The sequence below is a fragment of the Mauremys reevesii genome, linkage group 3 (genome assembly GCF_016161935.1).
Source record: "Mauremys reevesii isolate NIE-2019 linkage group 3, ASM1616193v1, whole genome shotgun sequence".
Classification (NCBI taxonomy): domain Eukaryota; kingdom Metazoa; phylum Chordata; order Testudines; family Geoemydidae; genus Mauremys; species Mauremys reevesii.
The window spans coordinates 87,615,491-87,630,121 of NC_052625.1; the positions used below are offsets into that span (position 1 = coordinate 87,615,491).

At 37.7% G+C, this 14,631-nt stretch overlaps 1 protein-coding gene across 6 annotated transcripts in view; it reads left to right on the top strand.

The window, feature by feature from the left end:
- Positions 1 to 14,631, top strand: part of PDE10A (phosphodiesterase 10A) — a 300,539-nt gene that overhangs the window by 117,470 nt on the left and 168,438 nt on the right. For 5 of the 6 annotated variants that reach the window (XM_039529760.1, XM_039529761.1, XM_039529762.1 and 2 more), the window contains one exon: positions 13,991 to 14,119. In XM_039529760.1, the coding sequence (XP_039385694.1) occupies positions 13,991 to 14,119 (129 nt within the window). The remainder of the gene's footprint in view (positions 1 to 13,990; positions 14,120 to 14,631) is intronic. The other variant, XM_039529765.1, reaches the window with a different exon arrangement.

A 14,631-nucleotide genomic window follows, 5' to 3' on the forward strand; every position in this document is an offset into this window, starting at 1 on the left:
TAAACTTAAAGGTCCCAAGTTTTGACTAGTGTAGTCCTCTTTAACAGCTTTGAAGAGAACTACGAGTGCAAAATTGGGACCTTTAAGTTCAAGCCTTCAGGGTGCACATGGAGAAATTACAGTGCAGTACTCTGGTCCGCACTGCTGTTCACACCCACTTAGTCTGAACTGCAAGCCCAAACTCTTCAGAATCTACTATGTGATAATAAACATGAGTGATCAGGACTTGTGTTTTATAAATCTCACCTGAATTATGCCATCCCAAGAAATAAAACACCCCTTTAAATTAAGGAAATTCAGTTTAAAGAATTAAATTTATTTAGTCTCTTGAAGAACATGTCAAGAGGTTATTTGTCTACAGGCTATACGTACCTTTACAAGTCTTGAATTAAAGATTGGATGTCTTTCAAAAGATATACGCTAGGTGAAACACAAATTACTGGGCTCAATGCACAAATTACCGGGTGAAGTTCCATGGCCTGTGTTAGGCAGGTCAGTCAACACACAGTCTACCTTTGGAATTCTTTGCTAGAGGTAGTTGTGAAGGCCAAGACTGTAACAGGGTTCCAAAAAGAATTAGATAAATTCATGGAGGATAGATCCATCAATGGCTATTAGCCAAGCGGGGCAGGGAGGGTGACCCTAGTCTCTGTTTGCCAGAAGCTGGGAATGGGCAACGGAGGATGGATCGCTTGATGATTACCAGTTCTGTTAATTCCCCCTGAAGCTCCTGGCATTGGCCACTGTCAGAAGACAGGATACTGGGCTAGATGGACCTTGGGTCTGATCCAGTATGACCGTTCTTATGATCTTATCAGAGAGGATAATCACAATGGTGCCTACCTTTTGGCTTTAAAAGCTTTAAATTTATGAATACCAGGCCTGAGTGTTTGTTCAGGTCAAACTCAGATGGAAGAGTGCCACCTCCCAAAGCATCAGCACACCTTCCTGCTGGGACCTGGTTTTCCTTTGAGGTCTCCCATTCAAGTACTAAGTAGGATTCTTCCTGCCAATCTTAAAATATCTGAGAAAGTCATAGCTCAAGGTATTTAGGAATATATTACTTTATATCTCATGAAGAGTTAATGAAAGGCTACGATTTTTAATTTAGCCTCAATTACCAGAAAAATGACATGTAATTAGAGTAGTATAGTTTGTATTAGAAGAGCTAGATTTTCATGTACCAGATCAAACATAAACTCGTCATGTTTGATTTCTTACTAATGGAACTTCCTAATGACAGGTTTCCATGTTTTTATATCTCCTCCTTTCTTAGTGCACTTTGCCTTTATTTTTCTCTGAAAACATACACTGAAGGTTGGAAACAATTGAAATGAAATGTGGAGCTATGGTATGCTGCTGTAAATGGGCACCCGATACCACCAAAGTGGAAAACACACATGTACACAGTCTCATTGCTATGCAATAGATTATTTTGCATAAATGTTCTGTGTTAATTGTTACATCAAAAGATTCTGTCATGATAATGATTTTCTGTGTGCTCCAGGTAAACTGTCTGAGCATGCAACTGTTTGGCTGATTTGTTTGCTCCTTTCAGAAGTAAATACCCCTTTATCCAACTTGTTCATCAGGCAAACTATTACCTTCTGGCTAATGTAACTAGAATTCTAACCATGAATATAAAAAAATACTGTAGTACTTGATTATAGATAATGAGACTAATATTGAGACCAGTGGGATTATTCAAATATATAAATGTTGCAGGATCAGGCCCAGCATTGTAGAAAATGTTGTTTGTAAAGTGTATTATAGGAGAAATAATGTATATTTAAGGACTGTATCATAATGCAGACACCCAAGGGCAGGACTAAGGTTGCATCCTTATCTTTGGCATTTTTTGACATTTGAGTAATTAACTTTGTTTATTTTATGGAATTTACTTAGTTTTGGATTTTGGATGAATTATATAATATATAATCAGATATGGCTGAGCCAGGCTTCAGCACCGATTGATGTTAATTTAGACTTTGTTAGCACAGGGTATGTTGGGTGGAAACCTGGGCTATAGGAAATATTTTCATGAATCTACACAAGAGAAGGAAAAAAGGGCAAATGATTTTAAACTGTAGTGAAATATTCCTTATATATTTGTTGTTAATTCTGCTACTTATAGAAATTTTGAAACTTCTTTATGACAAATATTGGTAATCACTTTTAGCATGAATTCTGAGTGAATATTTAGTTTATTCTTCAGGCAAATTTTGCAATTAGTTTGATTAAAATCTGAAACTGTTAGTGTGTCTACATTCATTCCATGAGCTTTTTGCATAGCACTAACTAAATACTCTGTCTTCTGTCCCAGCATGCACTTGGGTGGAGACTAAAACTTGTTATGCATTCTTTAAAGTTGTTGCAAAGTTCTAGTTAGAAATGTAGTGGACCTGCTCTCAGGGCATAACAGTAATGTTCACAATTTTATCAAATATCTGTATATTAACTGATGGATAATGTTCTAGAAGAACAGTATACATGTACTGCAGTGTTGCATAATATATAGATTTTCAATTCAGTATTAATATTTGTCTTTATTGAAAACTGAATGCGAAAATCATGGGAGGTTATTCACCCATTGAACACGTGTGTAAGTCTTAAGCTAAGAAAACAGACCTTTGTTACCCTAGTTAATAAAAACTAAACTTGATAAGGATTCTTTAGATGGTGTTCTTCCATATAATAGGTAGTACTGAATCTGGGCTCTGCCCTGGAGTTATTGGAGCATCAGCGTGTAATATTTTGGATGACACATGAGATAGAGGGCACAACCAATTCTAGGGTTAGATCCTGTAAGAAACTGAGCAGTTACTGAAGGTGCTCAGTGCACTCTACTTTTATTGATGTCAGTAGGAGTTGAGGGTGATCAGCACCTCAAGTTGTTGCTCAGACTGTGGGATCAAGCCCCCTGTAGTCATTAAAGTTTCTTAAGGCACTTTTCACAAGAGTAAGGGACTTGAACCGTGGTATCCTGGCTAAATTCCAGTATAATTACTAGTGCTCTACCTGCCTAAATTTCTTCGTTGCTTTAATTGGATGAGGTATTCTTCATTTTCTCTCTCTCAAACTGTTGTGTAGTGCTGCTGGAATCCTTATATTAATTACCATATTCCACTTTTGAGATGGCATTTTGGTGGTGGATGAAATGAAGCAGTCCCTATACGTACACAGTTTACAATACCATACAGTGTCATGACCTGCCCCTTCCTGAGCATGCCCCTTTCAACAATGGTGTCTCTGCGTCACCTAGTTCAGCCCTTTCACCCCTCCAAAGCTTCCTCTCAGGACACTTGCCTGTGAATAATGGGCTATTCTGTCTGCTTTTTTTGTAAGTCTATTTTGAAGGCCCTGAAGATCTCTTCAAAAAACACTGATTAATGATGTCTCCAAATTTGGATTTCAAAAAAACCACTAAACTTTAAATAAAATAATAAAATATTGAATTAAAATAACAATAGCATTCAGTAACCCTTCTACTTCGTATTTCCAAAGGGAAAGCCTAATCTTATAAGTGCCCAGCAGTGCTTCCCTTCCTGACCACAGTCTAGCTCTGCCCTTTCCCTGATCCTGCTCGCTTGCTCCCTCCCTCAGGAGACAACCAGCAACTCTTCCTCTTTACCCCCACCCCAACCCCCCAACTTCCCAACAAGCAGGTTGAGTGGAGCTTCTGTCCAGATGTCTAAGCCTCTGTATCTCCTTGCACACAGCAGCGTGTGTTTTGTTGATATCTGTCAAACAATATTCCCCTTCCCACTACTTCACTTAACATTTATCATACCATTTCAAGTTAACATAGTCCCTTCACAACTAAGGCACATTTTAAAATATGTAAAACATGTATACAAATATATTTGTAAGCTATATCGGATGTGTAAAACACCTACGTTTTTTAACTCTAAAGACAATTTTAGATTTTTTTTACCTTTTTACCTTTAGATACCTTTTCACTGTTGTATTTTTTGATGTGCACTATAATATCTTTATCTACGACTACTGTAATATTTGTAACTGTTTTTTAATATAGAAATGACTTGGTTTGCTGTTCAGTGTACAAAAGAATAATTTATGGTTTCTTTTTTTCTGTCAGTTTAGTCTTGGGTTAATTGTGGTGGGTTGGATAGGAAGAAGGAAAAGAGATTAAATGAAGCTGTTCATAGATAGCCTGAATGCCAGTTAAACAAAAGAAGAGATCCAACCATTCTGGTTGCTAGCAATTGGCAACTACACTTTTTGCCAAACCAGTGTAATGTTAGGTATTGTGCAGTTTGGGCACTTGGTTGCATTACATTCCTGTATACTTAAATGGATTAAGATAAAAAGTCTGACTTGAAAAGAATATTCCAAAACTGACTATGTCTGTGGTTTTGAATCCTGATGTTATGAACAAAGAAGGGATTGATTTAATGGGATTAGTGTTTAATCCAAGTGAAGCAATGTACACACATGCTTTGAATGCCTTCAAGAATGAGTACAAATAACAGTTATAAGGTTCTGTACTGAGACACTCTGAGGTGATTTTTGTGTTGGGTGGGCATGGGACAGGACTATTTAAATTATTCAGGAAGGAAGATAGGTGCAAAAATGCATTTTAATTTCCTTGCTGGATTAAGTTGAGAAAGTTTCATGGCAAATATCTCACTGTGTACAATTATGACACTCCAGTTCAAATGCCTATTTATAGGAAGTGCTATTATACATCTCTGTTCATCATTTTTTAGGGTCCAAATGAAAGGATTTATTTTAATATTACAAAATTTGTACCCTTATTGGAGGTAAGGTTGTTTTCTAATCTGTAGTCTATCATAATGTGTTTCTGCTAAAGTTTATGCTTGGTACAATATCTGTCTTAATTGTATGAAGAAGTGATGATTTTGCCCTTGCCAAATATTTTGCAGTGGTCCATCAAAGTTAGAGCAAAACCAACTTTTAAAAAAAAATTCTATTACCAAAGAAGTTGTAATATTTGAAGCTGTTTTTCACCATCATTGTTGGTCTATACTTAAAAATCTGCTTAATTTCTTAGTGCTCTTTCTTGCAATGGTTATTAAAGCGATTGGCCATGTCTAGACCAACAAGATATACCACTGAGGGTGTTGCAGAAGGGTCTTGAGATATAGCTGTGACTGCAGTATTTCCAAATAAGTTTGTGGAAAAATTGTGAGCCAGTCCCCTCCCCCCCCCCCACTCCATCACAAGATTGGCTTAAAAATCACAAGCTTTTAATGAATAAAATGTGGGTTGTTTTTATTTGTTTCTTGGTGTTTGAGCCTTTAGGTTTTATGTTTTCAAATTTTTCTTGACAGCCAGGGCATCTAGACACTTGTTTTAAATGAAAGATGAGATTCTCACATAGTCACATGGATGGCTCTGTTAGCTGGCGCCTTTTGTACAACACCAAGTAAGGCAAGATTTGTGATAAAACTCAGAGCCGGCAAGGCAGTAACTTATTCTTGGTGCCAAACACAGCAGATTTTTAAAGTGTAGCTATAGGGCCCAGTTCATCCACCTATTCATGGTGGAAGTGAGTAGTACTTTACACTGAGTTCAATGAAGCTACTCCCAGAGCAAAGTGATATACAGTGTGTGTAAGAGTCCCAGAATTGGGCTGTTAATGAAAACAAAACTAACAAAATGTCTAAGGAACTTATGGTTTTTTATATGGCTTACAATACACTTAATAGCAGAAATATAATTTTGATATTTTTTGTTTCATTGTAAATTCCAAATGAAGGAAGGATTTTTTTTTTGAGGGGTGCAGGAATGAAAGATTTTATTCTCTTTGTAAATCCTACCTCCCCTCCACTCCTATTTTAAAGAAATCCCATTTCATGCTCAGTTGCCATTGTGTTTTTCAAGTCCATATATGATACAGTTAATTTAAATCTGTAAACTTAGTTTTTAAGGCATCTACTTTCTAAAGGATATACCGTGTCATACTTGCTGAATATACGGTGGTCTTTTAAGTTAAAGTGATAGTGTTTTGTACTGGACAAACTAAAATGTTCATACAGACTAACTTTCCATGGAATATTTTGCGGGCATCTTGAGGGGACTGCTGTATATAAGACTATGACAGTATTTAGAGATCCTGTCTCTCCTAAATCCTACCATAGAAATTATGAGTATTGTGTTTATCAACTGGGAGAGTGCCCATACATTTGTTGCATTAGTCTTCCTATTCTGTAAGCTTTGTCCTCTGGCTATGCTTTATTCTTTATTTTCTAGTCACCAGATTGAAATGGAAATATCTGCATTTCATTTGAAACATTTTGTTCTGATTTCAGACATCTCAAAAACTCTTTGCACTGATACCCTCTGCTTCTAACACTGAAGTATTGGTGAGGGTCTTGGCTGTATTTACAGGTTCATTATTCCATATAAAATGTTAACTCAAGATCTTTTCTGTGACTGTGTGATTTTTTCAGGTGGAATTTAGAGGTTCATGTTGCATTTTTTTTAAAAAGTATAAAGATAGCTCCAGTGTTATGGCCAACATTCCTCTCTCAATAAGAGTTTCCTAGGCTGTGAGTGAACTATTGCTGAGCTCACTGTGACTGAAGCATTTGCTCACAGTCACTGTATCAAATCTTATTTAAACTCTGTGAGGGACTGCCGGTTTGAAAAGGGTTATAGTGAACAGGAGGCTCACTTGAGTTGCAGTGAAACTGATTCTGTGGACATATTCCACTTGTGTAGTACTCACAGTTGCTACAAGAAGTCCACTTTGTTTCTCTTGTGCAGGCTCTGGTTTCTCTTTAGATCGTATAAATCTTTCTCATCAAAGCCAATAGCATGTACTCTGTTATGGATTTGCTGTTTGATTTAGTGAAGCTCTTGATTATTTACTAACATTGGATACTAGATGAAACAGAATCCAGTTTTGAGCAGTGAGTTCAAAAATCCATTTTAGGGTTTGCTTTGTAGTCACGGCAAATAAAAAGTGAGAGCTAATAAAATGTTCAGGATTTGATGTGGACAAGTGGAGGTTCTCAGACAGTCTTTTGCAAACCAAACCTTTCACCAATACTACAATTCATACCATACTTTCTTTAAAAAAACAAGAAATAGAGTCGTACAACTACTAGCAATAGAATCCAAGTTCTAGTTATGCCGTTGGCCCCAATGTTCTAGTGCCAGTAGAATGATGGAATCAGAAATAAAGGATAATATTAATGCTTAGCCATTACATGTACTTTCAGTGCTATTCATCTTTAAAGTGATTTAATTCACTAACTTTTCTAATCATCACAATAACTTTGTAAGATTTCTCTCTGCTTTTCAGATGAGGAAACTGAAGTTTTGCACTTTAAGTGACAGGCCTAAGGCCAAAGAAAAAGAAAATTGCAAAGCCAGACTTAGCACTCAGATTCATGGCTCCAACTTTTGTGCTTAGAAAACTAAACTCTGTCATTAAATAGTAATATTAGAAAAACATGTATGTTCCGATTTTCTATAATGGGTTAAAAAAATAGGAAGAGGAGGAGGAAAGACTCCATCCCTAATTCTGCCTTGATATAAAGAGAATTGTAATGTTAAATTCAGTGGTTTCTGTTGCTTTGTGCAAAGAATAAAAATGTTGCCATTTTGCCTGCTCCATTCAAGGCCAGGAAGTTATTTTTTTTTTAATCTATCCTTATAAACTGCCTAGGCATTGGTGCCAGATTAGGGAACAGATCATACCTTAACTGTACACTTGACTGCACTGGACGCAATATCGAAATGTTTATAGTCACTATATGAGTAGGCCACAACTAACACCCTAACCATGTCAAATCAAAGTAGAAAAATACCATGAAAACTCATCTTTTTATCCCTTTTCTTTCCCTCTTGTCTGATGGATATTGCCCAAACGCTATTGGGTAAACCAATTCCAACAGAGGTTATCCCTCGTCAGTTATAAATACCACTGTTGCAGATCAGAGCATTGTCTTAGTAAAAAACATGCTGTTTCCTCTCTCCCTTCTTCATTTTACAGGGTTCCAAAAATGTTAATCTCTTCCTGACCATAGAATAAACAGGCTAACCTTAATGACACACAGAGAACAACAGTGTGTAAAACTCACATGGAAGTTGTCATTTATACAACCGTGATGTTGTGATGTGGTGACTATTAGGACAGCAATAGCCAGGGGAAAATAACATAACCTTCTGATTGATGATTTCCCCACATATGAATTAACTTTATGAACTGGATGGCATGGCCTAAGGGAACATTTCTAAGGCTGGTCTCGTCTGTACGGGTGCGGTGGAGGTGTTTTCGGCGTTCTGACTATGATCTTCGCTGCGATAGCTCGACTATCGAGCTCGAACCTCGATCGACTTACTACTCTCCTCACGGCAGCTGGAGTTAGCAGAGTGGAGCTTGGAGCGGGAGGTCGTTCGGCGCGTCGCCTGGTAGTTCGAACTAGACTACTTCGGGGGTAATTCAGCCGCTATATTCACGTAGCTGATTTTTGCGCACTAGTTTTCCCCCCATTTCTTAGTGTAGACCAGGCCTATGTGAGCGCCACAAAGAGAACCTAAACAAATGTGCTGGTCAGGAAGTTAGTAGCTACTGACCTAGCACAAGCAGAGGGTAGACCCTGCACAGTTTCTCTGCTTGCAGTTTACTCTGAGGGAAAGGAAGTGCTTATCTGATATGCGTGTCCTTTTTGTGTTTTAGTTTTATTATATTTGTCGTTGTTTAATCACAAAACCAGAACAAATCGTTAACATGTATGTAACAGGGGATTAGCAGGTTGCAGCAAGGGTTGTCAGCACCAAAATATAGGGTTGTCACCTAAAAAGAGGAAAAATGGGAGTTGGATGAAAGATGCATTGTAGTTGTTTATTTTTTAATTCATTCAACAGGTTATGTATGAATCAGCAAGGCAAAGTCTAATGCGTATAGGGAACCATTGAATGGTCAACTGAGATGCAAGTTTTCCTTTTAATTCCCAGAAGAATCAGTTCCAAACCTTTCTGTGCACTCTGGCTTTGTGTATAGTAAACTAGTGGCCCAAGTTCAGGTCTCCTGAGTGATAGTCCCTCTTGATATTATCCCTGCATTGTTGGAGGATAGAATTGTTTTCAGGAAATGAGAATGCTCATTATTTTCTGCCAGAAGAATCAATGTACGTCCTTGGAGGAAACTGCTCTGTGAAGCTTTGTGAGCTCATCAAATAGAAACAAAGTTCTGGAGAGATGTTTTCTGTAAAATGCTGTTTACATAGTTTTAAAATGTTCAGTGTCAGAATTGCTAACAACAAGGGTGAAATCCTGGCTCCAATGAAGTCAGTGAGATCTAAGGTTTCATTCAGAGTATCTTTCAAAAGATCTGCAAGTGTAAATTCTAAGTCATATAGGTGAATGAAGTTCATTTAATTTACATAAGCTGTAAGTTTGGGTGAAGGTGGAGAGAAAGTGAAAAAATATTTTTAATGTAAAAATACATTTTTGTATTACAGAAAAGGATATTTTAAGAGCACTGATAATTAAGGCTTTGCCACATTTAAAGAGAGCTTTATTGCAAAAATTGTCTTGCCCTTTTCCTTCTCATTCTGTTTTTTTAATTGAAGAAATTAAATGCTCTGTTTAAAAAAAAAAATCAGATTTGCATGAAAAATTTCTGGCACGTGCATCTTGGTACAAATTTTATAGACCTTTTATGTTAAATTTTTATTAATTGACTATTGCCTTTTTAATTCTGGTTCCGTTGCATTGAGGGATCAACAAGATAGCACTGGTGTAGCTAATTTAACAGCTATAAATTCATGTGACCTGGAAAGCTCCATCTACACCACAAAATAGCTTTGTTTAAATGCAATAAAAATTTGGTTGCCAAACTGTATTATAACACTTGTATTTGTCTTTGTGTACAGAAGAAAAATAAATTTTATAGCCATATTAAGTGAACAGTGCTTAAAATCTGTAAGGTTAAAACATGATTTCTTAGTGTGGCTATAACATTTTTTTTTCTATATAGAAGGCCAAAGATTAGAACCTAGATAAAATATCTGTGTTATGTTCCAAAGAAAATTAGTTCAAATTATTATTTTTTAATTAATCTTGCAACTTCTTTTCACCTCTGCAATTATAGGTTCTAAATTCTATTCTATTTATTCTAATTGTCTGACTCTCTCACCCACACCCCCAGGTCTGGACATGTACAGCTTAGCTAAATGCAGGTGTGCTCCTTTTGGATTACTGCCGGAATTCTCCTATTGACTGAAAGACTCATGTGTCCCCATGTGGTTAAAACAGAAGCCTCAGCACAGGGTAGCTGAAGTTGCAAGACTTTTGGGACAAAATTATTTTTGAAGTTATAGTTACATCTATGGAATGTAGATGTAAGCTCTTAGTTCATGTGGACATTTTACTGAATGATGGCAAGTGTTAACATAGGACTTGATCCTATAAAAGTTTAAAGCACATGTTCATTTTCTTGGAAGGCAAGGAATAAGGACTATACTTGTAAGTAAAGTCCTACTTGAATTGCAGGATGATTGTCAAAAAAATTGTGTCTGAGTTGTGGATAAGCCATGGAAAATAGCAGAGCAGTAATAATGGACTTTATTATTTGTGGTAATACTTAAGTCCATTATTACTTTTCTGCGATTTTCTGCTGTCGGACGCCTGGGGCTCAGAGCGGGGGCTCCCACTGTCAAAACTGTGGTGGAAACCTAATATTGCAGAATCTGCAATTTCCGCAATATCTCAAGTTAAGTAGGGCTTTACTCATAAGTAATGATTTACAAGATTGGGCCATAGTTAATAATTTTTTAGCATTATGTTGCAATGTAAATTTAAGAATTAGCTGACTAGTTCAGATAAATGAGAGGAGACCTGAACTTTCACTTAAAATTCAAATCAAACCTTGTAGGAGTTATTTATTTTATTTTTTACATGCCTCCCAATTCCTAGTTTTGGCCAGAAGCAGGAGTACTGCAAAATGCTATTTTTTCTGTAAAGTTGCAATCTGTATATAACCTGGAAATAGTAGGCATTTTGTGACACAGGCTGTACTAACGAGTTAAGAGTCATATTTTTAGACTGGAGAGCTTTGGCTAAGTTCAAACAACTTTCTGATGCTTAACTGAACTGAATCTCCAAAACGTTTGTTATACATCATTACTATAAACATATTATCAAATTAAAACATGTTGTTGTCCTATAAGAATACCAGGACTTTATATGCCAAAATATTATGTATTTCTTTGTGCAGCCAGTTACAAAAATTATATATAGGTAATCAAATCTCATTCTTCAGGATGTGAGCTAATTATCTACATCGGTTGAAAGAGATTTTAATCCATGCAGAGCATATACATCTGGATTATGGTAGATGCATTATGGTATAAATTTAAAATATGTTGCCTAAGGTTACGCATCCAAAGAAGTAACCTGAATTTCAGAGTTGCTGAGCATCTGTTGCTCTCATTGACTTAAATGAGAGTTCCAACTGCTCATCACTAATGAAAAGCAAGCACCTCGCTAAGTGGTCTAACTTAAATTGTGCAAGCACAGGCTGTTGGTATTTTGAAACTATTACTTGCTGCATCAAGTACTGATTGCTGCTGGATTAGGTGAACTGAGATTTTGCACTAATTTGGCACTAGTGGTATGATCTGTAGTCAATTTGGTACTAGTGGTCTGGTGTGGCTGATCTAGTGTTGGTGTGTTGTAGCTCCAACATTCAGTGTTAGTGAATCTGGACAGTACAAAATTATGTCAATGCTGTGTTTGTTTTTGTATTTTGATATTACTTGCCAAATATTTTCATTCTGAAAGACACTAGCTAGAATATTTTTAAAATTACTATAGAGTATTACAATTTATAATCTCACTGACTGAAGATGTTTTTCAGTACATTCTAACACTGTATTAAGCAAGAAATATGAAAAGCAGCATCAGAGTTTTGGTATTTTGTCAGTATTCTCAAAATGAATTTAACACTGAGAAGAGTTTTACGTTTGTCTAATGCTAATCTGCTTTTTCGTTACTTGTGCTAGCTCTGTTGTTAATTCACAGTTGCACTGAAAATATGTTTATGTACACACAACTCTGGAGGAGAAGCAGTAGTTAAGGAGTTACTGCAGTTGTTACTTCAGTCCCCAGCAGAACTAATTAACACTTCTGCATTCAGTATGCCTTCTGTTTGTGAAAACATGTCTCTCTCTCAAGACAGTGACATTTGTTTCCTATTCTCCTTTGAAAAATTTTAGCTTCATTTCACTTGCAACATTAAGTGGACTTCTGAATGGTGCAGTAGGTTTGTGATATCAGGAATTTCACATATCAGACTTTCTGATTTGGCCTTTTGGATGTCCTGCATTTTCTAAAATACATACCACTGGTTTCCTGTTGTTAGATGTAAAGAAATGTACCCTTCAGTATAATCTTAGCATGATAACTGAATTTCTAAAATAATGATTGCCTGTTGGTTAGAATATTGCTTCTGCTTCTAAAGCTACATCTGTAACTTTTTTCCTTTTTAAGTTTCCACCTAATTTTGATGTCACATGTTGTTGTAGTTATTGCTCTTGTTGCTGTTTAAGTGATGACACTGAGATTGGCTCTGTATATGAGACATGTTTACCCCTGACCACCTTCCTCCATCCAACCATACATCTCAGCCTGTCTCTCCAATTATATCATCTTGAATATCTGTCTCACTGTTAGCTTACATTCAGCCTGGCCAAAATTGAACTCTGGATTTGTCATTCAAAACCATCCCTACTCTCCCTTTCTCTGTCACTGATGATACTCTCACCAGCCACCCTGTCATTCAGGCCTGTAACCCAGTGGTGATCTTTGACTCCTCACTCTTTACCCTACACTCCCCTGGCTGTGTCCAAAGGTTGCTGTTGTTCCTCTATAATGTCTCTAAAATCTCTGTTCTTGCTTCAAAAAATCCCATTTAAGCCTTTATGCCCCACCTACTGCAGTTTCCTTCTCTCACATCCCCTCTCTTCAATCCAACAAAATGCATCTGCTAAGATCCTCTTGCTTAGATCATACTGCCCCTGAAATTGCTCCACTGCCTCCCCATTTCCCTTCAGACCTGCCTACATGTCTCCTATCACTGTGCCAGGGATTCCAGTCTTGATTTCCTGCCTATACTTTTCTCCCACAACACCAGTAACAGCCTTTGTGTGTTGTTCTTAGAGTAGGAATATATTCCATGAATGGATCAATTTCCCCTTTTCCCACTCTTTGCATGTCATTTCCTGTCTTAGATTGTAAATGCTTCAGGTAGGGTGACCAAGTGTTCAGTTTTCGACCAAAACACCTGGTCAAAAAGGGATCCTGGAGGCTTGGGTCAGCACCGCTGACTGGGCCGTTGACTGTCCGGTTGGCGACACTGTGCAGCGGGGCTGGCAGGCTCCCTGCTAGCCTCCATGCCACGCAGTTCTGGGGAAGCAGCTGGCATGTCCCCTCTCTGGTTCCTATATGTAGGGGTAGCCAGTGGGCTCTGCACGTGGCCCCCGCCCCAAGTGCCACCCCCACAGCTCCCATTGGCCGGGAACTGTGGGGGCGGCGCCTGTGGATGGGGCAGTGTGCAGAGCCACCTGGCCGCACCTCTACTGATCTGCATAGGAGCTGGAGGGGGACATGCCGGCTGCTTCCAGGAGCTGCTTGAGGTAAGTGCTGCCCAGAGCCTGCACCCCTGATACCCTCCCGGTGAAAATGAGCGAGTGAGTGAGGGTGGGGAGAGCAAGTGACAGAGGAGGGGGGGAATGGAGTGAGCAGGGGCTGGGCCTCGGAGAAGGGGCAGGACATGGGCAGGGCCTCAGTGGGGGGCGGGGAAAAGGTGTTTGATTTTGTGTGAGTAGAAAGTTGGCAACCCTAGCTTCAGGTCAGGAACCATGTGTACATTTGTATTTTTACAGTCCCTGGCACAATTGGGAGCCCTGATCCAGACTGGGGTCTCGAAGCATTACTATAAGGGATAATGTGATAATATAATCAGTTAATATTCTCTTTTGCTCTTTTGCAGGTTTGACAGATGAAAAAGTGAAGGCTTATCTTTCTCTTCACCCCCAGGTACTGGATGAATTTGTGTCAGAGAGTGTAAGTGCTGAGACAGTGGAAAAATGGCTGAAGAGAAAAAACAACAGACAGGAAGGTAAAATCTTATTAATTGTGATTTAAACATTAATGTTAAACAGATTGGTTTTATAAAGGAACCAGCTTCATTTTTTAAAACTTGTATTTTGTAGCTTACACGTCAAGGTTGCACAATTTTTAATAAAGTTTAAAAAAAGGACTAAGAATTCCTTATGTTTCTAGCCTTTAGCTATTTCTGGTTGAATGTACTGGTATTCATTTGTGGAAGTTTAGTCCAATATTTGTAACTGAAAATGAATAAATATGAACATTTGGGCCAAGCATTAATCTTTGTTACATCAGTGCAAGTTTATTGAGAACATAATTTGGTTTCTTGCCTCTAAAATTGCTAAAATACTGAAAGAAGGTTATGCAACACATAATATGTAGCCTTCAGTAAAATAGTTGGTACGTTACATCGCAAATTCCTACATGCAACATGAATTAAAAAGAGTTTGGATATGAGAAGTGACACATAGATTGTAAGCAAAGGGTAATGATAAAAAGCAATGTATTGAATTATGGGGAGGT